The 26,090-nt window shown below is 45.4% G+C and overlaps 1 protein-coding gene across 1 annotated transcript in view; it reads right to left on the bottom strand.

Annotated features, from left to right (window-relative positions):
- Nucleotides 1–8,214: 8,214 nt before the first annotated feature.
- The window catches only part of ACSS1 (acyl-CoA synthetase short chain family member 1), a 125,248-nt gene continuing 107,372 nt past the window's right edge, over nucleotides 8,215–26,090 (bottom strand). The window contains exons 13-14 of the mRNA XM_040429654.1: nucleotides 10,213–10,334; nucleotides 8,215–8,878 (exon numbers count right to left, since the gene is read on the bottom strand). Of these exons, the coding sequence (XP_040285588.1) occupies nucleotides 8,702–8,878; nucleotides 10,213–10,334 (299 nt within the window). The 3' untranslated portion in view covers nucleotides 8,215–8,701. The remainder of the gene's footprint in view (nucleotides 8,879–10,212; nucleotides 10,335–26,090) is intronic.

The following is a 26,090-nucleotide window of genomic DNA, read 5'->3' as shown; positions in this document are numbered from 1 at the left end:
AAGTATTATAGCCCTTGTCCCAATTAAATATGGATGAATATACCTAATACCCAGAATGATGCTTCCTCCATTGCATGCTCATTGGTTGATTGTATAGTATTGTTTTTATGATGCAGAGGGAAAGTCGCATGGCTGGACCCTCATATTTAGACATTTGTCACATGCAACCCATGAGGCTAGGTTTGCTACTCAGTTAGGTAAATCACGTATTCTGTTCCGGCAGAGGAACAGACTACTGGAGTTATTTTATCCAGCATAGCTAGGCACTGTCAGATCCCCATTCACTATAATGGGATCTGACAGCGATCCAGCGGCGTTCCGGCATAAATAAGGGCTTTCTGCCAGAGAAATACCACTGAAGGCAGGATTTAATTTTTTCCAGAAAGCCTACATTTATGCTAGAAAGGAGCCAGACACCCAGTGGATTCCATTGAAATTCTATGAGGATCCGGCAATGTGCGGCACTCTGGTAGTCTGTTCCTCTGTTTTAAATGTAGCCTAAGACGGATCAGCTAGTTTTCATGTTTCTGTTCTTCTGAGGGATCTGAAAAATGCTCAACGCAGATGTGAATGAGCCCTTATTCAGAAATATCTTACTCTTCCTGCTCACATCTACGCATCAAATAGGCGTCATATACTGTAGAACTATTCATTGTTAGAAGGAAACGAACAACACAAGGCCTACTTGATTGTATTATGATAAAACCCTGATTAAATATCTTCCAATGTTAGAATTTGTATGCTGTTATGTATGTTATTTTTTTGCTTCGTGTCGTAGTTACCAGCAAGGACTGGATGGCAAAAGGTTGGCAAGCAACAGGACCAACCACCCTGTTCCTCCCATCTTGGTAGGAGTGGGCTGGACCTGCTCCCTCCCAGGAGGGGGAGTTCCTGTCCAGAAACATAGAGGAGAGGAAGCAGCCTGCAGTGCTTCTGCTCCTGTTAGGGCTCTTTCACACTTGCGTTATTGTCTTCCGGCATAGAGTTCCGTCGTCGGGGCTCTATGCCGGAAGAATACTGATCAGGATTATCCTAATGCATTCTGAATGGAGAGTAATCCGTTCAGGATGCATCAGGATGTCTTCAGTTCCGGTACGGAACGTTTTTTGGCCGGAGAAAATACCGCAGCATGCTGCGCTTTTTGCTCCGGCCAAAAATCCTGAAGACTTGCCGCAAGGCCGGATCCGGGATCAATGCCCATTGAAAGGCATTGATCCGGATCCGGCCTTAAGCTAAACGTCGTTTCGACGCATTGCCGGACCCGACGTTTAGCTTTTTCTGAATAGTTACCATGGCTGCCGGGACGCTAAAGTCCTGACAGCCATGGTAAGTGTAGCGGGGAGCAGGGGAGCAGCATACTTACCGTCCGTGCGGCTCCCCGGGCGCTCCAGAGTGACGTCAGGGCGCCCCAAGCGCATGGTTCACGTGATCACATGGATCACGTCATCCATGCGCATGGGGCGCTCTGACGTCATTCTGGAGCGCCCGGGGAGCCGCACGGACTGTAAGTATACTGCTCCCCCGCTCCCCGCTCCTACTATGGCAGCCAGGACTTTAATAGCGTCCTGGGTGCCATAGTAACACTGAAAGCATTTGGAAGACGGTTCCGTCTTCAAATGCTTTCAGTACACTTGCGTTGTTACGGATCCGGCAGGCACCTCCGGCAACGGAAGTGCATGCCGGATCCCAACAACGCAAGTGTGAAAGAGGCCTTACAAATTCTCAAGAAAGAACTACTCCAATAGTCCTCAAGTAAAGCCTTGAGATTCCAGACAGCAGCGAGAACTGCTACCATCAGCATTGATGACACCACTGCTAGGTGTGGGATCAAGGCCAAGCCACCGATCATCAAATGGCCACTAGGTCACTATCACCTAAGTGCTGAATTGCCACTAACCTATCCTATACTGGTGCCAGAGAAGAATTGCACTTAAAGCCTGCTACTGTATGTAAGTTCTACATTGCACTTAGCAAAAAGGACTTTGTTAGATTTAACTGGCCCCAATCTTCGGTACTATATTTGGACTGCACTGATCCCCAGGGAGCAACAGCCTGAGAGAGTACACTGTGACACAACACTTCATCAGGGTCACTACCACTCCTGTCCTCTATACCGGTTCCTCAGGGGATCTCTGTATATGTACATCATATGTAATATATATATATATATATATATCTACAATATATACACTTGCATTCCATACATTGTAAAGCGGCATGGCTATTCTGTGAAACAATCCCTGGATGACAGTATCTCTATTCCTTCTCTGCTGATTCAATCTTTCCATGTGACGTCCGTCTGGCTCCCATTCCATGTTATAGTCTATTAATAGGGACGCAGAGCTTTCTAGATAATCACTTCATAAACTCGGTGGGAGAGTGAAAACAATTGCAAGTCTTGCTTCGCTAAAAGTTGAAGTCACCTGAGTTGCAGTCAAAACGTGTGACTCTCATAGCAGAATAAAATGCATTACATAATTAAGGTATATAAAAAAAAGTTATGAAACCTTTTATACTTGCTCCAATTTCTTGAAACGTTTTAGGATCATAATTTACTGTCAATGAATGGAAAGATCCAGAAGCAGAGGCTCAAAACCTAAATAGTTTTTACAGCTCGTAGGGCTGCCATCTTTAGTAAGGTAGAATCACCCGTCCGGCGATGCACAGGTAAGCCTTTACCTGTGCCTGTGCCGGGAGCCGGTCTGAAATCAAATGCAGTCACCGGGAGCAGGCAGTTCCGAGAACAGCCGCCGGGGGCCTTCATCAGGCTAATTTTGGAACTACCTGCTCCCGATGACTGCATTTGATTTCAGATCGGTTCCCGGCACAGGCACAGGTAAGGGCTTACCTGTGCATCGCCGGACAGGTGAGTCTACCTTACTAAAGATGGCAGCCCGCATGTGTTCGCTGGGGAACACTGCGAACTGACCATCACTGCTCAGGATCCTCTGATACACCCCCACCAATCAGTTGTTTTGGCCAGCCACCAGCACTGTGTCCCAGGTGTCGCACCCCCACCAATCAGGTATTGATGACCTATCCAGAGGATAGTTCATCAATTAAAGTGTCGAAAAACCCCTTTAATGGCTAATGGCTTCTTTTTCAGAAGAACTGGGATCGGATTGATAGCTATGAGTAACGCCTCCATTTTTCTCTTAGTTATGATAAATCTCCCCCAATATGTTATTATCTCATTTCATCATTTCAAAAAAAAGTACAAAGGTAGCTACAGATATCACATGAGAACAGTTACATGTAGTTTTTTGAAACCTTTATTTTAGCTGGACTTTTTGACCTGTTCAACAAATATAAACCCACAAGTGTTGTGCTAAAACAGCTAAATAAACACCTCTTTTGTCATATTATACAGAAGAAAGAGAAAATAAAGTTATCATTACATGTTTTAAACTTAAAGGGAGTCTTTCACCTATACTGACCGTTATAGAACACTAACACCATTATCAGCATTATAGTCCCCATATGTGAATGCTACTTACTGTTTGGCTGTCCATCGCTTATTTTCTTAAAAAAACACTTTTATTCAATATGCAAATTAGGTTCTGAAGGTGCCCAGTGGCGGCGTGCAAGCGGCCGGTGCCCGGGCCCCTCGTCGCTTTTCATATGAAACCCCTCCCCTTTCACTACTCTGGCCTGCCCTAGGTTTTTCTGATTACCTTCTCCCTTCAGTGTGAAATCCCGTGCCTGCGTCATGCATCCGAATCACCGGATTCCGCCGGCTAGATCGGGTTGTTGGGGCGGGCGCTTGCACACTAAACGCTCGGATGCCAATGCCCATAATGGGTAAAGCTGTGCGCAGGCACAGGTGATTCGGATGCACGGCGCAGGCACGGGATTTCACTGAAGGGAGAAGGTAATCAGAAGAACCTAGGGCGGGCCAGAGTGGTGAAAGGGGAGGGGTTTCAGATGAATAGTGATGAGGGGCCTGGGCATCGGCCGCTTGAACGCCCGCCCCTGGGCACCTTCAGACCTAATTTGCATATTGAATAAAAGTGTTCTTTGAAGAAAATAAGCGACGGACAGCTAAACAGTAAGTAGCATTCACATATGGGGACTATAATGCTGATAATGGTGTTAGTGTTCTATAAAGGTCAGTATAGGTGAAAGACTCCCTTTAAAGGGAATGTGTCATCAGAAAATGACCTGTTGTTCAAATCACATTGTTTTTGTTTAACATATGTTTAAATAATTTTATTTGTTATTTTTAATTTTCCAATATCTATATATTTAATCAAAAAACATGAAATCCTGCAGTTTTTACTCTGACCACTAAGCCTAATAATTGGCACCACTTAGTCTATACAGATCACTTTACTGCAGTTACCTGCCTATCTGTCATTCTAATCCTGCCTGTAATGATATCACCTCTGTGTATAGATAAGACAGGATCCACCATTCACAATAGGTGATTGTCAAAACTTATGTATACTTTGCTTGTACAATGACCTCTGCACAAGTCACAGAGCATGCCTACAATACTCTCCCATAAAAGTCAATGAGGTCTCCTCCTGACCATCCTTTCCTATAAGGGTACATCCACACTTACCTGGAAAATACCTGCTGCAGATTCCTGGGGAAAATCTGCATGTATTACATGTGGACTTTACTGTAGATTCACCATGGATTTTGCAATGCTACATTAAAAGAGGTGATATCCACAGAAAGAATTGGTGTGCTAAATACCGTGTTTTTCTCCCCATAAGATGCATTTTTTCCCCCTGCGTCTTATGGGGCAAATATAATTGAGCGCTTCCATTATGGAAGCTCTGTACTCAGCGCTTCCTGGTCCTCGGCTGTTGGCTGTGCAGTGCGCCGTGCGTGCCAGTTCACAGCACAGCCCGCGGCAGGATGGTGGAAGAGGGTGGTGCTGGAGGAGAGGAGTGGCGGCGTCCGGAGCAGGAAAGGCAAGTGTTTTTATTTTAATTTATTCCATATGAGGCTTCTGGTGGCTGATATAACTTGGCTGGGGGCTGGTGAGAGGCAATGGGGGCTGATATAATGCTGCTGGGGGCTGGTGAGAGGCAATGGGGGCTGATATAATGCTGCTGGAGGCTGGTGAGAGGCAATGGGGGCTGATAGAACTCTGCTGGAGGCTGGTGAGAGGCAATGGGGGCTGATATAACGCTGCTGGGGGCTGATAGGAGGCTGCTGGGGGCTGATTAGAGGCAATGGGGGCTGGTCAGAGACATATGGGGGGGCGGATGAGAGGCATGGGGGCTGATGAGAGGCATGGGGCTGATTGGGGGTCATTCACATTTGGGTCTGAACTGAGATCTAATTGGGGGTCTGATCTGAGGTCTTATTGGGGTCTGATTAACATTGGGGGTCTGATTGGTGGTCTGAGCAGAGGTCTAATGAAAAATATATATTTTTCTTATTGTGTTCCTATAAAACCTAGGGGAGTCTTATGGGCCGGTGTGTCTTTTAGGGTGAAAAATACGGTATGTGAAATCTACACCGCATGTCAATTTCCGCAATGTGTTAAAATCTCATTCAAATTGCTTATTTCCCACTTGCAAATCCAAATAAAAAATTTTTAAAAAACACAAGGCGTTTTATACGTGTGCACATGTCCTAAAAGTGGAATCTATTTGCAATTCTGAGAGGTCAACCTCTAGGTAGTCACTCCACGAGAGGTAATTTTGAAATTCTTGTAGTGTGTGCCTCTTTGCTCATAACACATACTGTTGCTGTTATGAATTGGTTAAAAGGGTTATCCGACACTAACAAATGCTCCCCCATACGCCGGGCCCCTCACACTGATTCTACTTACCTGGTTTCCTGCTCCCTGCGCCGCTCCTGGTCCCCGCACCCCTGCTGCTGTTTCTTACCGTACGCAGATGAAAACATCCGATGTCGGGGGGGAGCAGCCAATGGCAGGCGGTGACGGGGACGAGCCTCCCTAGCGTCACTCGCGATGCTAGGGAGGCTCATCCCCGTCACCGCCTGCCATTGGCTTCCCCCCGACACTGGATGTTTTCATCCGCGCACGGGGAGAAGCAGCAGCGGCGGTGCGGGGACCAGGAGCAGCGCAGGGACCCAGGTAAGTATATTCAGTGTTAGGGGCCCGGCGTATGGGGGAACATTTGCTAGTGTCGGATAACCCCTTTAAAAAAGGAATTACACCCAAAATGTGGCCATATATTCATAAATCAGAAGTTACAGCAGTAGGCCCTGTTTGGCAACTATTAAATATTGGCATTTTTCGTTTGAGGCAGAGATTTCTTGACAGGAAGTGCAGACATATACTGGTTATCACTGAATTAAAGGGGTTTTCCGAGACTTAAATACTGATGACCTATCCTCTGCATAGGTCATCAGTATCTGATCAGTGGGGGTCCGACACCCGGGACCCCCGCTGATCAGCTGTTTTAGAAGGCACCGGCGCTCGCAGTAGTAGGTTTCCCTAGGCCAAGTGACGACATGTTCATCGGTCACATGGTCTAGGCTTAAAGGGGTTGTCTCATCATGGACAATGGGGGCATATCGCTGGGACCCTCACCTACAGTATATCAAGAATGGAGCCCCGCAAGTGAAGGAGGGCACACTGCGCATGCGCAGCCGCCCTCTATTCAATTTCTATGGGGCCGGTGAAAATAGCGGATTGCTGGCTCGGCTATTTCCGTTGGAAGTGAATGGGAGTGGGGACCGCGCATGCGCTGTACGCTCCCATTCACTTCTATGGGAAGCCGGCTTGGTGGTGGCCGGACCGGAGTCCTCAAGCTACCACCTTGCGGGGCTCTGTTCTCGATATAGGTGCGGGTCCCAACTTTAAGACAATGTGGGCATATTTTAGTGATATGCCCCCATTGTCTATGATGAGACAACCCCTTTAACTCAGCCCCATAGAAGTGAATGGGGTTGAGTGTGATACCAAGCACAACCGCTATACAATGTACGGCACTGTGCTTAGTGAGGGTTGAGAAGGCCGTGGCGCTCAAAGGAGCATCAGTGCTTTCTCAAACAGCTCATCAGTGAGGGTCCTAGGTGTCGGACCCCACCGATAAGATGCTGATGACCTGTCCAAAGGATAGGTCATCAGTATTTAAGTCTCAAAAAACTGTATGACAACATGGCAACTAATATAGTTGAACTGGCTGTTCTCACTTGACTGCTGCAACAAGCTCTGTAAGTAACAAGACTTTACCAATGACTGCTCCAGTGGTCCATATCAGTCTTTGTTCACTGTACTGCAGCAGTGACATGCCTGTATACCCATGTGACCACTGCAGCCTATCAATGGCCTCAGGAGTGTACGGTACAAAACTGCTGAGGCCATTGATTGGCTGTAGAGGTCAGACAGGCATATCAGCACACCATGTTTTATGCAGTGCGTGGGTGAGATTTGGTAAAATCTCATCCACTTTGTTGGTACTGTACTATAATATGCTGCATATTCCCATGTGAACATATTCAAAGAGTAAAAAGCTTTCATAAGACATTTCATCCATTCTCACATTTTAAGAATGAGTGACATTCTTAAAACATTGTACAAAACATCTATATATCTTTTTTCCCCCCAAATTCAGTGAAAAGGAAAGTAACATGCCCATTTAGGGCCAGGTCTTTTATTACATGCAAGTGCCTAAAGGCCCCTTTACACTGCCCGATGCTCAGGCAGATTATCGCCGACGAGGGTTTGTATGAATGCTCGTTTAGCAATGATCTGCCGTTGTAAATGTGCCACCGATTACCTGATGAATGAGCGAAACGCTCGTTCATCGGGTAATAGAATAATTTGTGTGGACACCTAAATCATTGTTTTCCGGCAGCAGATTGTGCCGTCTAAAGGGCCTCTGCTGCCGGCAAACAATGATTATGCATGGGAACAAGCGATGGCGTTAGTGATCACTCCTCTCCATACTGTGGAGGACATCGCTGCATATAAATCCTAAAAGATGTCGTATTCTCAGTGTCAGGGGCTGATAACAGTGCATGTGTCAGTTGGTGGTGCATGGTTTCGACTTACATGTGTTGTACCGTAGCTTTATGACATAGAGGAAAAGGGGCTCATAACAAGAGTATAAAGAGGCCCCCTCCTGGTTCTGGCTCATGTCACCATGTCCTACTTGTAACAGGGCAGTTTGGTGCTTGTTGACCCTCCTAGCCATCTCTTGTAGAACAAAAAGGACTTGTGGCCCTTGAGCTGCTTTCCCTTTTTCTCTAATGAGGGTTCCCTGTAGAGTAAGTCTGTGCGGATTCATATTCCATGGAGAAGTGTAGGGCAACATGATACAGCCCTCTAACTTCATGACCTCTATAGCCAGCGCTTTGTCTGCTGTACAGTATTGTATGTAGACCTTTATCACCAACCTGTCTCTGCCTGATCTTACCTGAAGAACATTTGAGGTCTTGAAATCCTTGACTGCACCAATAAATAAGGTTCAAGTGTAGCTGGTAATAACAGTATATTAGAATAAATGATGCACTTGTTATCAGTGACAACATAACCATACCAACCGAAAATTGACTGGGCAGAGATAAATGAATAGAGATATGCATTTGGCACTTCACATTTTTCTTAATGAATAAGAACCTCGTAACTGGTCCTTTAGGTTTTCGATTATGTACTTTACAGAATGTCTGCACAATGACAGAAGGAGATTTTATCAATTTGTTGCCTGGAAGGAGATTTCATCTATAGCCCTATAGTTTACATCCAGTGTTCACAGTTATCAGGTCATTATTTGGCAGCCTCATCTGTCTTGTACATCTGATATGCCTCCAGGATTTCTGTTATGATACTTGGATCCTCCAGTGTGGTTATGTCTCCAAGATCTTCTGTGTAGCCGGTGGCAATTTTCCTCAGCACACGCCTCATTATTTTTCCCGAACGTGTTTTTGGAAGTCGTTTCACCATCTGAAGGACAGAAAAAGAGTGCATGTTATATATCAAATAATTGGGTGATTCTTTTTTGGACTGACCGTCACCCCTTACGGACTTCGGCACTTGAACTGTAAAGATGCCAGTAAATCTAACTGGATACTTATGCTATACTGCAAAATTATGTTGTGTGTTAACATGGATTTATTTTATAAGTACTGTGCCATTAAAATGTTAGTACTATCTCTTGTGCGGTACATGGTGGCCACAGTGGGTTGGCAATAGTCATGTGCAAGGAGCAGGAGCATTGCGCCACAGGATTCCGTGACTAGGTGGAGGCACAGTATATACTGTAGTGTGGTGTTTTGGCTTGTGATGAGCAACTAGTATGTATAGAATGTTGTACAGAAGGCCTCTCAGATCCAGAGCATTGTGCATGGGGCTAACAGTGCAGCAGAGAACTTAATCAGATCTATAGAGAGGAGTTCAGCCATGAATCCTGCTGAGCAGGTGCAGAGAGAACTTCCAGTGCCTTGACCCTACTGGATGGCTGAAGTTGCTTGGTTCTATCGGGGACAGCCTTCCGTGACTGGCGTACAGAAGACCCTGTGCATTCTGCAAGCGGTTGTGGACCTCTTCCAGCATGATCCTGTACAGAGGCAGGTAGTAGCTGTGGTGCCCTAACCTGAAAGTGTAACATTCACACCTGTGACCAGGTGACTGAGGTGATGTCACGTAGGAAGACATTATTCTAAATAGCACCTCTTTAGAGGTGCACCCTGTTACAGATTTTGTATTAGGGCCGAGGAGCTTCAAGTTATACCTGTGAAAGGTTGAGATCTTCTTAGATGAGAAATTGTAAAATCAGACCAGAAAGAAAAGAGTAGTTTGTGATTTACAGGGGGAGGAGAAAAAGTTATACAAGACATCAGAGACTAAAGTATGGAAATTTTGTATAGTATGTATTTTTTGCAGTTGGTTAAAAAGGGTTAAATGAGAAATTCACAGCCTGATGAACGTTAAAAGAAAAAAACAAAAACTTTATTAAAGTCTGTTTAAAAAGAGGGCAAAAAGCCTATATGTCACGATCTGTGACCACCAGGCAACCAGACCTAAAAACGTGCAGAGACGTATTATGTAATAACCCTCTGCACAGTTGTAGGTCTGGACTAAACACCTGATTTGCTGCTAATCAAATGAAAACCATGGGTTAAATGAGGTTAAATAAGTATGGCTGCTGTTTTCTCCCCAAAACAGTGGCACACCTATCCAGGAGATGTTCAATTGATTGTGGCTGAGCTACAATTCCACACATGATCACACAATTCATAAAGATCACATTAGAACTTCCTTTGTAAAATGTAACTTACCAGGATATGATCGGGGACAGCATACTTTGCTATCTTTGTGGCTACTATAGTTTTTAGATCTTCTTTTATAGTTTTTTCAGTGTCTGTTATGCCTTCTTTTAACACAACAAAAGCAAATGCGGCTGAAAGAGGAAGACACAATAAATTAATTAAAGGTTGATTGTAACAAAAATGTACACAATTTGGCAGATCTAGTATTATCTATAATTATTTTATAGCACCTCTGCAGTATGCAGTATAATCTGCATACATGCCTTTCTTATTTTAGTCAGCTAAGGCTACTTTCACACTAGCGTTCGGGTGTCCGCTCGTGAGCTCCGTTTGAAGGGGCTCACAAGAGGCCCCGAACGTATCCGTCCAGCCCTAATGCATTCTCAGTGGAGGCGGATCTGCTGAGAATGCATCAGTCTGCCAGCGTTCAGCCTCCGCTCCACTCAGCAGGCGGACACCTGAAAGCTGCTTGCAGCGTTCGGGTGTCCGCCTGGCCGTGCGGAGGCAAGCGGATCCGTCCAGACTTACAATGTAAGTCAATGGGGACGGATCAGTTTGAAGATGACACAGTATGGCTCAATCTTCAAACAAATCCGCCCCCATTGACTTTCAATGTAAAGTCTGGACGGATCCGCTCAGGCTACTTTCACACTTAGAAATTTTCTAAGTTATAATGCAGACGGATCCGTTCTGAACGGATGCAAACGTCTGCATTATAGGAGCGGATCCGTCTGTGCAGACACCAGACGGATCCGCTCTGAACGCTAGTGTGAAAGTAGCCTAACCTTTATTTTTAGTAGAATGGTATAGCCCATGTATCAGTCCTATGTAATGTATCCATGGCCCAACTGAAACATGCCGAGTCATATGACACTCTTTACGTCATATAATTCCTGACATTAAGTAAGCAACAGTGTTACATGACATATATGTGTTGGGTCAACACACAGGACACATCCATGTGATAACTAAACTAATGATTTTATTATGGGTATTACAGTAACTACATCTCTGTGTATTCATATGGCTGCCGGTCTCTACGTGATTTGTAAAAATGGCCACCTGTCTCTAGGTGATGTTGTCATGTTGTTAATAAAGTATAGTGTAAGATAAAACAAACACAACTCAGACACATATCTGCTTCTACACAGACACTGAAAGACACGATGAAGAGATGCTGCTGCAGATAGTAATACTGTATATACTATATATGTTCTGCTTCTCAATACACTACCATTCACCTATTAGATCCCTGGGCAGTTAAGTGAAAGCCAGAGGTCACATTGATACATGTGAGGGTCACTTGACTGATGTCATGTTACAGTATATGTTAATATTGAGTGGATATAATAAAGGTATGAGAGCAAAAGTTTAAATAGATGTATATTAGAAAATTGTTTAACATCCTATGCTATTGTAAGCTCTTGTGGACAGGGCCTTCTCCCCCTCTGTACCAGTCTGTTAAAAGTTTCTTGTTTATTGTATTTTTATATTATGTATGTGTAACCCCCTCTTGATGTACAGCGCCATGAAATTAATGGCCCTTTCAAATTAATTATAATAAATAAATGTAATAACTAAATCCAGAATACCCCTTTAAGCGCCCTGTGTGATCAGCATTTCATTGTTATGACCACTACTGGTAGACTTTTTAATCGCACAATAAAAAGGTGATTGTGAGGCACTGACTGCCAAGTTGGGTTGAGGCTCTACAGTTCTCATTACTATGTGGCTAGCCTCCAAGGGAAGGATAAGATAGGCTGAAAGAACGTAATCCAACTGAAACTGGAAGATGATCAAACTGATATCCATTTTATTGATAATGTGCTGTCATTCTTTATGAAATGAATAACCTGTAAAAGACTTTAGTCAGAGATGACACATAATTTCTGCTTTAACTACATGATCTAATTTATTTACTTAGGAAATTCAAAATGTCACTATTCAATAGAACTGAACACATTAATTTGCTTTTATAGGTCAACAGGGCATGCAGCCAGTCATCCACACCTTGGATTTTTTTTTATAGGACTCTTTAAAAGTTTATAAAAGTTTCCATTTGTAAAAATGGAATTACAGTATAAACCTTATCAGTGGCAAACTTTACCACCACAGATCCAAGCCAAAGCTTTGGACCTCAAAGATCAGCGGCCCCCTGCTGGCCACAAGCAATTATTTGGGGGGAAAAAAGACTAAAAGGGCAGACACACCTCCAGTGCAGCTGCTCAAGGGCCCAGGGGAGCCCTTACTACCTGTAGAGCGGTAGCAGAAGTGCCCAAGTAGCACTGCTAAGCTGAGAGCGGGGCTTAGTGGGCTAATGGGGCAGAGCTTAACAATGCAAAGGCGGCCCCAGATCTGCCCCTTCTTATTATTGATATCCATAAAGTCGATCTCCAGATGTATCTAGAAAGCATTATTGTAAAATGATATTGTGGTAGAAAAAAAATCCCATTCTTCCACTTCTCAGATGACAGATTGGGTTTTCCGAGACTTAAATACTAATGACCTATCCTCAGGATAGGTCATCGGTATCTGATCGGTGGGGGTTTAACACCCAGGACCCCCATCAATCAGCTGTTTGAGAAGGCATCGGTACTCCTGTGAGTGTCACAGCCTTCTCTCTGCCTTTCCTAGACCAGTGACATCATGTTCATCGATCGTGTGGCCTAGCAGCAGCTCAGCCGCATTCACTTCTATGGGAATAAGCTGCACCTAGGCCATATGATCGATGAATGTGTTATCACATGGCCTAGGAAAAGTTGCGAGAAGGCTGCGGCACTACTGTTAGTGCCGCTGCCTTGTCAAACAACTGATCGGTGGGGGTCCCGGGTATCAGACCCCCACCGATCAGATACTGATGACCTATCCAGAGGATACTGTAGGTCATCAGTATTTAAGTCTCGGAAAACCCCTTTAAGTGTAAAAAGAGGGCCTAGTGAGGAACAAAAAGCTTAGCGCACCGCACAATGTGTCCCTCTTTGTTCGTTTACAAAGTTGGGAGGTATGTATACAGTAAGTGAATACAATAAATAATAAACTTGCAATACTGGGCAGCCATTCATAATCTATTAGAAAACCACACTCATCTGCAGTAAGACCGCATGTAACAAAAGTTTGCTGGTTATCTTGCTTCCACAGCCAGCACCTCCTACGTTATCTTATTCTAAACATGACAAACAGAAGGATGTGGTCAGCTCACCAGACAAGGTATCCACTTCGGGTCAAATCCAGGGTGCAGAGAGGAAAGTTCTGAGTTGGCAACTAGCAACATAGTGATTAAAGATGAGCGAATCGAAGTTGACAAAGTGGAATTCGATCCGAATTTCAGAAAAAATTTGATTCGCACTGAATCAGAATTTCCTAACTAATTGCATTTTTCCTAAAATGGCTGCTGCACGTGTTAGGACATGGAGCAAGGAACTCTGGGAACGAGGGATCACCCACAATGCCATGCATGCAGCCAATCAGCAGCCAGCCAGCCCTAGGCCTCAGCCATCTTGGATTCAGCCATTTTCCAGTATACTTAGTGCAGAGAGACATCAGCAGGCACTAGGGACAGTGGTAGAAAAGACTTTTATTTTGCTGTATAGAAGTTCAGGGAAAGGATAGGGAGGAATCATTCCACAGTATTGAAGCAGAACAGGGTTCAGTAGGGGAGGTTACAGCCTTGGTAATAGGAACAATCATATTACACCTTGCTGCACTGACTGGGGATACAAATTGCCATTACACAGCTCTGTAATTCCAGCAAACCGTTCTTGTTATTGGGGTGCAAGTGCTGTTTGATACAGCCATTAACAAGGTTTATTACAAGGAAATATTTCTGCGTCTTATTTGCCCTTGTGCGGTGCAGTTATATGTTCTAAAGCATTTTTTGGCTTGTATTACTGGAGGAAAAAAGGGTTTATTTGCCGATGTGTGGTGAAGTGAGAAAATTACAGCCCTTTTTGGCGTGTATTAGTGGCACAAAAATATATATTATTTGCCATTCAGTGATGCAGTTATATTTTCCAATGCCCTTTTTGGTGTGTATTAGTGGCAGAAAAATATATATATATTATTTGCCGTTCAGCGGTGCAGTTATAAGTTCTAAAGCCTTTTGTGGAGTGTATAAGTGGAAAAAAATAAGGGCCTATTTGCTGTTCAGCGGTGCAGTTATATGTTCTAAAGCCCTTTTTGGCATGTATTAGTGGAAAAAAAAATTATATTATTTGCCGTTCATCGGTGCTGTTATATGTTCTCAAGCCTTTTGTGGTGTGTATACGTGGAAAGAAATAAGGGCCTATTTGCTGTTCAGCGGTGCAGTTATATGTTCTGAAGCCATGTTTGGTATGTATTAGTGGCAAAAAAATATATATTATTTGCCGTTCAGCGGTGTAGTTATATGTTCTAAAGCCTTTTGTGGCTTGTATAAGTGGAAGAAAATAAGGGCCTATTTGCCATTAAGTGGTGCAGTTATATGTTCTAAAGCCCTTTTTGGCGTGTATTAGTGGCAAAGAGATATATATTATTTGCTGTTCAGCGGTGCAGTTATATGTCCTGAAGCCTTTTGTGGCGTGTATAAGTGGAAAAAAGTAAGGGCCTATTTGCCATTCAGCTGTGCAGTTATATGTTCTAAAGCCTTTTATGGCGTGTATTAGTGGCAAAAAAATATATATATTTGTCGTTCAGCGGTGCAGTTATAAAGCCCTTTTTGGCGTTTGTTAGTGGGGAAAAAAAGAGCTTATTAGCCGACTTTTTTGGGGTGTTTTAATTTCCTTTTTATTTCTTTAATTGATCTAACAGTATGTCAGACAGAGAAGTGCCAGGCCATGCACAGGGGAGTGGCAGAGACCTAAATGTCTCTGGCGCAGGCACAGGTCGTGGCAGCAGGAGTCGCAGCGAGAGGCCTGAGCTCCCGGTGTCATCTAGTGGTCGTGTCTTGACCAGCAACCCAGTGATTCTTCAATAGTTGACTCGGTCATCCACTTCGTCCCAAGTGACGACAGACACCCCCAAGAGTCGATGGGTTCGGCAGACACAACCCTTAGTTGGCAAGGCCCAGGAGCAGGCCCTGTGCCCTCACCTGTCCTCAACCTGCCTCTGTCCTCCAGAGAAGTAGTATATGCTGTGGGCTCAGCTCCACTATACAGCGAGGACGAGCTACTAAAGGACAATCAGCAGCTACTGGCCAGCCAAGATGTGAAGGAGACATCCGCCGCTTCCTTCAGTATGCGGGCTAGTAGTAATGAGGAGAGTGGCATGGGAGCTGGTGTTGCGAGCTACGAAACCATTGAGGAGGACATCAGTGACGTACAGACAGTACTCAATGATGATGATGTAGCTGATCGCACTTGGGACCCAGGTGAATTAGGGTGTGGCAGTTTTTTGTTAAGCCGCTGGAGTAGGTGAACATGGCCATTTGTAGAATCTGTGGGCAGAAGGCAGAATCACCATAAAGTTACCTGGGAGAACCGTGGCTCGGATGTGGTGGTCCAGCCTGCCGCAGCAACCTCTGCATCACACAGTGGCACGCACCCGATTTCAGGCAGTCAAGGCTCCACCACCTCAGCCAAAGGGAGCTGTCTGTCCTTCCCATAATCTGCTGGTCCTGTTGCTCCTGCTCCTCGTCAGTCATTCCGCCAGCAATCGATCACTGAAGCGATTGCCAAGAGACAACAGTATGAGTGCACTCATCCAACGATACAGAAGCTGAATGTGCTCCTGGCCAAGTTGCTGGTGCTGCAGTCCCTCCCTTTCCAAGTGGTGGACACTGCACCTTTCAGAAAACTGATGGCTTGTGTCGAGCCGAGGTGGAGAGTCCCAAGCTGTCATTTCTTTGCCAAAAAGGCAGTACCACCCCTGCACACGTATGTAGAACAGAAGGTGGGCCAGTCCTTGAGGCTGTCGGTGTCTGCCAAAGTGCACGGCAGCGCCGACGCGTGGAGCTGTAACTACTGTCAGAGACAATACATGTCCTTTACGGCCTACTGAGTGAATGTGGTTCCTGCACAGCCACACCAGCAACTTGGCCAGGTGACGCTGCTTCCGCCTCCACGTTCTCACGCCGCGGCAATGTCCGCGGCACAGGGGAGGGACTGCTCCGTGTCCTTCATCAAGAAATCGAATCCTGGCTTTCTCCGCGACAACTCAAAATCGGAACCATAGATTACTGACAATAAAGAGAACATGGTGTCGGCGCTGCATCAAGGAGGGCTAAGCCATGCGCCCTGCATGGTGCACGTGTTCAATCTGGTTGTCAAGCGGTTCCGGAAGTTTTCCACCCATCTGCATGGCATCCTAAAAATGGCCAGGAAACTTTGCATGCACTTCAGCCACTCGTACACCGCAAAGAACACCCTCCTTGAGCTGCAGCGGCAGAACGGCATCACCCAACATAGGCTGATATGCGACGTTTTGTCACGGATGAGAGTGGGGGAAACCCTCATCCGTGCGATGTTAAGGATAAGGAAGCTTAAGGGGAGGAGGGGGAGACAAGGGGAAGGGGGGAAGGAAAAGAGGGTCGAAAGGGGAAAAAAAATTAAATAAATGGCCCCCAAACTACCTAACAGAAAGTCCATTGGAACATCCTCACCCAAAGGGGGCATTGCAAGGACACAGTTAGATAAATATCTCAAATCCCCACCCCCATCAGCTAAAACAAGGAGCAATCAGAAACAAACATCACAAACGGAGGATTGTGAAGAGAACGAAAATCTTGTAAATAGGGCAAGAGAGAATCGGGTATCAGAAGCAGATAACCAGATGAGCAATATTGATCGCAAATTAGCGGGTATACTGGAGGCAGTCAAAACAACTAATCAATCATTAAGCACCCTGACAACCACGGTGGCAGCAGTGCAGACTGATATCTCATTAATCCGAGACGACCTAAATAAAATGAGGCAACGTGTTAAAGAGTATGCAACTCTAACTACAGAATTGCAAAAAGAATCTAGGCAGATTAAAAAAAGGTTAGAAACAGCAGAAAGTGATAATAAAGCACTGAAGGAAAAAATGGCGGACCTGGAAGACAGATCCCGGACAGACAATCTGAAATTAGTGGGTTTCCCGGAAGGAGCAGAAAAAGATGACTCCACAGGCTTTATCCAAAAATGGTTGTCAAACAATGTAACAACCGCAGAGGCAGCTACAACACTCATAGTGGAGAGAGCACATCGCATCCCAACAAGAAAACCCCCACCAGGGTCAGCACCAAGGCCATTGTTAATTAAAATGACCTCTTCAAGAGATCGGGACTATATCCTTAGGTGGAAAAGAGAGACACAAACGGTGAAATACAACGACGTCAATATAGAGATATATCCGGACTCTTCTAAAGTTACGCCAGATAAAAGAAGAGAATATAAGGACGTAAAAAAGAGATTGATACAAGCACAACTAAAATACTCCATGATGTACCCTGCGAAACTACGGGTCATCTACAAAGAAACTGTCCAATTCTTCTCTAACCCAAATGAGGCAGCTGACTGGATGGACTCTAAGGGCATTAAATAGTCTGCCCGTGTTGCTGCGAGGGGGAGCTGGGGGGGTCGACGGCGGGGGGGGGGGGGGAAGGGGGGGATAGTCTATAGTTAGAGACCTAAGAGTCACAGTCTGCGACTCGCAGGTCATGATGGGAGTGGGGGATCGGGGGGGGAAGGGGAGTAGGGAGGGGGGGATGTTTTTTCCGCGGGGTACTGTCGAGGTATCGAGGGTGCTCGATCGGGGTGCCCCTGTCCTTCCGCCCAGTGCTGCTTTAATGTTAGGGGGGACCAATTAAAATGTCAAGAATATTGACATGGAATATCCGCGGTTTTGCGGACAAAATTAAGAGGTGCGTAGTGTTCGATTTGGTCTCTAGACATTTACCAGCAATAGTGGCCCTGTTAGAAACACACCTTACAGGTGAAAAAGTGGCGGCGCTCAGCGGAGGGAGATGGGCCTCCCACGAGTACCACTCTTGCCATTCCACATATTCAAGGGGAATTAGTGTTTATGTTCATAGACAGGTAGATTATGAACCAATAGAACAGCTAATTGACCAAGCGGGTCGGTAAATTTTTATTCACTGTTATTGGCAGGGGCAAAGGAGAATCATCGCTTTTATATATATTCCACCCCCTTTCACGACAACGGTACTAGGTAGATTGATGGATTATATTTCAGCGCGAGAGGAGTGCCCGGTGCTGGTGATGGGCGACTTCAACTCGGTCATGGATATTAAAAAAGATAGGATCTCTACTATAACCAATTATGATTTTATTCCTGGTTCAAGTACCCTACTATCCAGAATGTGTAAAGAAATGGCTTTGGTTGATATATGGCGATCGCTTTATGGAAATAAGCAAGTATACTCATGCTTTAGTAAGACATATAGATCCATGTCGCGAGTTGACCTGGCCCTCGCCAGCCCCGGGCTTATGAATAGGGTTAACAAAATGAATTATGAACGTCATGGTGTTTCCAATCACAGCCCGGTTATGGTAATATTGGATAGCTACACTAAACCAAACCAAAATAGGATTTTTAAACTTAACCCCCTTGGATGACATTAATAAGGGATGTGGATAAGATTAATGATGAAATAAAGCTCTTTTGGAGCGATAACGTCAACTCAACACACATCCATATGGTCTGGGACTCGCTTAAGGCATACCTTCGGGGTATATATTCACAACGAATCAGGAAACAGAAAAACGCTTTTGCTCAAACCCAAAAAGAAATAGAAGGTTTGCTCGGCCAGATAATGAACGAGATCATCTATGCAAATACCCCAGAAAAACAACTTCAACTTAAAAAAAGTGCAAGATGAATATAAACAATATCTATATAAAAAAGCTCAGAATAAAATGTTCTTTTCAGGGTTGAGAACCTTCAGCGAGTCCGGTAAACCAAGCAGATTGTTATCCATGATAGTAAAAAATCAAAGGGGGAGCAATAACATTGCCGGAATTAGGACAGAGGCAGGAAACATTCTACGGGACCCTGATGATATCCTAAGGGAATTTACCCGATATTTTTCGACGCTATACCAAGCTGGGACTAAAAATCAGGGAGGAAAAATAGATCAATATCTAGATAATATTAAGATCCCTGAATTTGACCAACAAGATATTGACTGGTTGAATAGACCTATCCAACTGACCGAGCTACAAAACACGTTGCAATCTATTAAGGGTAACACATCCCCAGGGGTGGATGGGTTTCTATTCGAACTATACCGAAAACATGGGGGAATTATTCTCCCCCTAATGTTGGAGGTACTAAACCAATCATGGATAAAAGGTTCCCTACCCCCCTCATGGATGGAAGCAACCATCACACTAATCCCCAAAAAAGGGCAAGACCCGCTGTCGGTTACATCTTATCGCCCCGTCTCCCTGTTGAACACAGATTACAAAATTCTCGCTAAATTGTTAGCCAACAGATTAAAAACAGTTATTCATAAAGTCGTTCATGCAGACCAAACCGGGTTCATTCCCAAAAGGAATATACAGGATAACATAAGGAGAGCTTTCTTGAACATCCAGATGGGGGATGGGGAGGACTGCTCCATTTTGTCCTTGGACGCCGCTAAGGCCTTCGACAGGGTGGAGTGGCCCTTCCTCTGGACAGTAATGTCTCAGGTTAAAATAGGTGAATATTTTTCCAGATGGGTTCGTATTCTGTATCAAAGCCCGGTATCCAGGGTCCGAATTAATGGTGAACATTCAGTTCCCTTCCCTCTGACCCGAGGAACACGCCAGGGATGTCCCCTCTCCCCCTTTCTCTTCTCGTTGTTCCTGGAGCCAATGGCATGTAAAATCAGAGCAGATAGGGAGATACCGGGTTTTGGGTGCGAGGGAGAGGCAGACAAAATAAGTCTCTATGCGGACGACACGCTATTGTTCCTGGGGAGAGGATATATGAATTTGCCTAGGGTTATGGATAGTCTGGACGAATTTGGATCCCTATCGGGATATGAGATAAACTGGGAAAAATCTAAATTTCTCCCATTAAGACGTCCGGTCCCACCCGAGCATAAATTTCAGGTTAGCCTATTGACCCCAGTAGACTCCTTATCATATTTAGGTATCCAGATAGGGACCAAACTGGAACATTATATGAAACTAAATATACTCCCAATAATAGATAGAGTTAAGGAAAAGATTAGAACATGGCTAAAACTCCCCTTATCACAAATCAACCGTATAGCACTTATAAAAATGTCGCTATTACCAATGTTATTATACATACTTAATGCCAGTCCAATAACGATAGAAGATAAATTCTTCAATAAGTTAGAGAACCTCTTTAATGAACTAATATGAGGGCGCAAACGAGTTAGAATTAAGATACAATATTTGTATAAAGAAGAGGGTGGAATCTCTATCCCTTTTCTTAAAGGATATTATATAGCTGCCCAATTGAGATGGTGTGTGAGGAATCGAAAGAATAAATGCATTCGGCCTATTTTTGGGAAGTACTGTAGACCCTGGGAGGATCTTTTTCATATTCTTGAAGCTGGCATCATGGAGAAGAGAATAATAATGAACCCGTTCGGTAGAATGCTTGGGTACATTTGGCAACAAGTTAGATCTATGGTTGGAGTATCCCAAGCAGTCCAGTATACCCCATTATGGGGGAATGTACACCTTCCACAAGTTATGCAATTGGGTGACGTGGAATATTGGGAAAAATATGGGATATATTTAATTGCACATGTTTTTCACAAAGGACAGATCAAACCCCTTAATGAAATCCTACCAGATAATACATTAGGGTTTATTGATAAATTTCGATATGAACAATTACGACATGCTATACATTACACGGAGAATAAGAGTTATTTAAATATTGTACGCAACACTTTTTTAGATTCTTGTCAAGATATGACTTTCAACACTTCTACATCACACATATATGCAAAGTTAAAAGATGAATATACTAAAACAATCACATTTAGAGGTGAGGTTAAATGGGAAAGGGACCTGCAAAAGGGGGAACCCATTCCATGGAACATCGTTTACAGAAATATTAAAAGATCGACGGTCTCCCCTGCCCATGCATGGATTCTTTTGAAAATCATACACCGTCTCTACTATACTCCGGCATTATTGCATACCATTTACAACGACAGGAAACAGAATTGTTATAAATGTGGTAAAAACAGAGGAGACTATAAACACTTGTTGTGTGAATGCCTAGGGATAAAGGATTACTGGATTAAAATATTCCGGAAACTACAGGATAGTTCCCCTATGGAATATGAAGCATGTATTGAATATGTTATCCTGGGCACTCTCCCAGAGACAGATAAAAATAAAACTGAGCAGACACTTAGGTTCCGGGGCATCGCCCTGGCCAAAATAATAATTGTTAAATACTGGGGCACCACGGAATATCCCAGTTATCATGAGTGGAGGGAGCGGATGAACAGGGTTAAGCAATATGGACATATCCTTGCCCAAACAGCGGGGAAAAAGGCAGCCTGGTTACGGATATGGGGCAATTGGAAATGATAACACTAGGTGTAACAACAATGTAATGACAGTAGCTCCGCGGAAAAAAAGAGGGTTGGAGGGAGGGACGGGGGGGCAAAAAATAAGAGGGAAACTTAACACTAGATGAGATGATGTATCATTGTTTTGCAACATTGAAATGGAAGATTGTACTTTTTTACACTTTTGAAAATAAAAAGATTATAAAAAAAAAAAAGGATAAGGAAGCTGCTAGGCCTGGACAACAGAATTAGGGAGCAGGTCACCTCCTACAGTGTCCCTAACTCTGACCCTGACTACTAACTGTATGAGCCAACCCAGATAATAGGAGGGCTCATACTCAGGAACCTCGAGTCCCTAACTAGCCCTCAAGAGATCCCTGGACTAGGAGCAGGGTAAGACGACCTGTTCCTCCTAGACACGGACAAACAGGAGTCTCACTGGCCAAGCTGCAAGGAAAGGGGAACATCAACAGCATATGGATATGGCAGGCGAGTGAAAGCACTTCCACACCTACCTGCCACAGACACACTGACTGGAACCCGTGCTCAATAGCTGTTATCCACACCAAACACAAAAGGACACAGCACACAAACTAAACTCACACAGGAAACCAGATCCATAACTGCAATAAGGTGAGACTCCACACAAACATAAGCGTAACATCAATACATTAGTTTTATGACCACAAGGTTGCCCCTCACTGGATAGATGGCATCAGGATACCAGGAGGATGACTCCAGCATAACATGCCTGGAGTACCCCTCAGCTACAGGCTTCCAGCAGAGGCTAAATAGCCCAAGTAGCCACACCCACACAGACATACTAGGAAAGGAATTAACCCTTCCAACACCAAAGAAGGTAAGTGTCACTTAAAGGGGAAATGCACCCACAACTAAAATCCCGTGCACACCAAATATACACTGCTCAAAAAAATAAAGGGAACACTTAAACAACACAATGTAACTCCAAGTCAATCACACTTCTGTGAAATCAAACTGTCCACTTAGGAAGCAACACTGAGTGACAATCAATTTCACATGCTGTTGTGCAAATGGGATAGACAACAGGTGGAAATTATAGGCAATTAGCAAGACACCCCCAATAAAGGAGTGGTTCTGCAGGTGGTTACCACAGACCACTTCTCATTTCCTATGCTTCCTGGTTGATGTTTTGGTCACTTTTGAATGCTGGCGGTGCTTTCACTCTAGTGGTAGCATGAGACGGAGTCTACAACCCACACAAGTGGCTCAGGTAGTGCAGCTTATCCAGGATGGCACATCAATGCGAGCTGTGGCAAGAAGGTTTGCTGTGTCTGTCAGCGTAGTGTCCAGAGCATGGAGGCTCTACCAGGAGACAGGCCAGTACATCAGGAGACGTGGAGGAGGCCGTAGGAGGGCAACAACCCAGCAGCAGGACCGCTACCTCCGCCTTTGTGCAAGGAGGAACAGGAGGAACACTGCCAGAGCCCTGCAAAATGACCTCCAGCAGGCCACAAATGTGCATGTGTCTGCTCAAACGGTCAGAAACAGACTCCATGGGGGTGATATGAGGGCCCGACGTCCACAGGTGGGGGTTGTGCTTACAGCCCAACACCGTGCAGGACGTTTGGCATTTGCCAGAGAACACCAAGATTGGCAAATTCGTCACTGGCGCCCTGTGCTCTTCACAGATGAAAGCAGGTTCACACTGAGCACATGTGACAGACGTGACAGAGTCTGGAGACGCCGTGGAGAACGTTCTGCTGCCTGCAACATCCTCCAGCATGACCAGTTTGGCATTGGGTCAGTAATGGTGTGGGGTGGCATTTCTTTGGAGGGCCGCACAGCCCTCCATGTGCTCGCCAGAGGTAGCCTGACTGCCATTAGGTACCGAGATGAGATCCTCAGACCCCTTGTGAGACCATATGCTGGTGCGGTTGGCCCTGGGCTCCTCCTAATGCAAGACAATGCTAGACCTCATGTGGCTGGAGTGTGTCAGCAGTTCCTGCAATACGAAGGCATTGATGCTATGGACTGGCCCGCCCGTTCCCCAGACCTGAATCCAATTGAGCACATCTGGGACATCATGTCTCGCTCTATCCACCAACGTCACGTTGCACCACAGACTGTCCAGGAGTTGGCAGATGCTTTAGTCCAGGTCTGGGAGGAGATCCCTCAGGAGACCGTCCGCCACCTCATCAGGAGCATGCACAGGCTTTGTAGGGAGGTCATACAGGCACGTGGAGGCCACACACACTACTGAGCCTCATTTTGACTTGTTTTAAGGACATTACAATAAAGTTGGATCAGCCTGTAGTGTGTTTTTCCACTTTAATTTTGAGTGTGACTCCAAATCCAGACCTCCATGGGTTGAAAAATTTGATTTCCATTTTTAATTTTTGTGTGATTTTGTTGTCAGCACATTCAACTATGTAAAGAACAAAGTATTTCAGAAGAATATTTAATTAACTCAGATCTAGGATGTGTTATTTTTGTGTTCCCTTTATTTTTTTGAGCAGTGTACAAAGTGCACACCTACAAAGAGAGGTCGCCAGGTGCAACCGCATGCACTTGACAGCAAGCTGCCTAGCAACCAGCTCAGGCTGCTATACTGCCAAATAACATCATGTTGCCAGCGGCAACCACACGTGAAGCATAATACTAACAGGCCTCACCTGTGATTGACAACAAGAGCAGACCGCGGGCCACTGCATGCGGCTCAAGGAGTCACGACCATGACCATGGTCGTGACACGTTTTCACCCATTGAAATTCCACCCTCTATATGTTGGACCGACTATAAGAACAGTGAAAGGCCATAAGCAATTTCTTGATGATCCAAGCGGACAGGAGTACTCCCCCTGTGTAACTTCGATGTCAGCCAGTGGCAGGTCATGCGTGACACCTGCCGTTTGCTCAGGCCCTTTGAGGAGGCCATGTTATTTGTTAGTCGCCAGGACTACGGGATTAACAACGTCATTCCACTGCTTCATGTCCTGGAACAGATGTTGGTAAATCTGGCTGGTCAGGAGACTGGAGACGTGGCGCCTAGATCTCACGGCCACATGAGCACTGTGGGGAATGAACTGGAGGAGGAGGAGGACATTGGAGCACAAGCAATGTGTAGTGAAATGGGTGGTTTTTCTACACAGGTGACAGGAGAGGAGAAGCAGGAGCAGCCAGAGGAGCTAAATGGCAATGAGGAAGACGAGGCAGAGGACCCAGACACACCGTGCAGTGGAGATGGAAGCAGGGAGTCCCTCCAAGTCACTTGCACAAATGGCTCGATGCATGCTCACTTGCTTACGTAGTGTGGGGATTTGCTCTGGTAGACAGGCTTGTGGACGCAGTATAGAAGCAACGACAACGTCTTTAACTTAAACAGTTCAGTGTTTATTCAAACATAAGAATAAGCAAAACAAAAAGTCAGTTTCAAGGAAAACAGTCACCTGGAGTCTGGTGTTTGTTTACACCATGCAGCAATGCAGAAGTCCTTGGACATATCAGAAACCACCTGCTCTCACGCCAACAAGGTAGCAGGCCTTTACCCAGGCCCAAACTCCCAGGTCCCAACACAGAGACTGACAGAGCTTCACTGTCAGAGAGGAGTAAATTTCTACCACCTGACAGTGCTGCCTGTGTTTTATAGCCCAAACCAAGACCCGGCCTGGAAAGTGGGGAGCAGCCACCCACCCTGCACTTTGGCTGCTCCCAGTAAGAGCTGGCCCGGATCTTCTTTACAGCCATACTAAATAGCAAAACCATGTCAGCCAGCACTAGCTGCCGCTGACACATGAAATTACCGGCTGTTACCTCACTGAGGCCAGGAATCTCGGTGACACATGCCTTCTGTCAACGACGGACCCTTGCGCCTTCCTACAGTAGTGACAGCCGAATTATCACCATTCGGCAGAGGGATGACTTCTGGCTCTCCACCTTGTTGGACCCTCGCTACCTATCCAAAATGGGGGCCTTTTTTACACCCGCTGAGAGGGAGGAGACATCCTATCTAGTCAGTTGGCCGCTGCTTATCTGCGCCATCATCCATCCTCTCGCAGGTCTGGCCTAGGGGGGCCCTCTGCGCCAACGTTCGGGCCCTCTGCGCTCACGTTCCTCTGCCATGGCTGCTGTGGCAGGTTGGGGGGGTGGTAGGAGCAGTTCCAGCTCCATCAGCAGCAACTTGAGTCTAGAGTCACTGATGAGCAGTTTTCTTCACCCACCTAGTGAAGAAACTACTCACCAGCAGCCGCTAGACCTTAAGCAGGACCTGAACCAGCAAGTGGTGGCATACTTGGACAGCACCCTGCCGCCCCGCATTGAAGATCAGCTGGACTACTGGGCAGCCAAACTGGATTTGTGGCCGCAACTGGCAGAGTTTGCCCTGGAAAAGCTGTCCTGCCAGGCCAGTAGTGTGGCATCAGAGGGGGTGTTTAGTGCGGCGGGGC

This window comes from Bufo bufo, chromosome 4, assembly GCF_905171765.1.
Source record: "Bufo bufo chromosome 4, aBufBuf1.1, whole genome shotgun sequence".
Lineage (NCBI taxonomy): Eukaryota > Metazoa > Chordata > Amphibia > Anura > Bufonidae > Bufo > Bufo bufo.
This window is presented reverse-complemented; position numbering and strand designations above follow the sequence as displayed.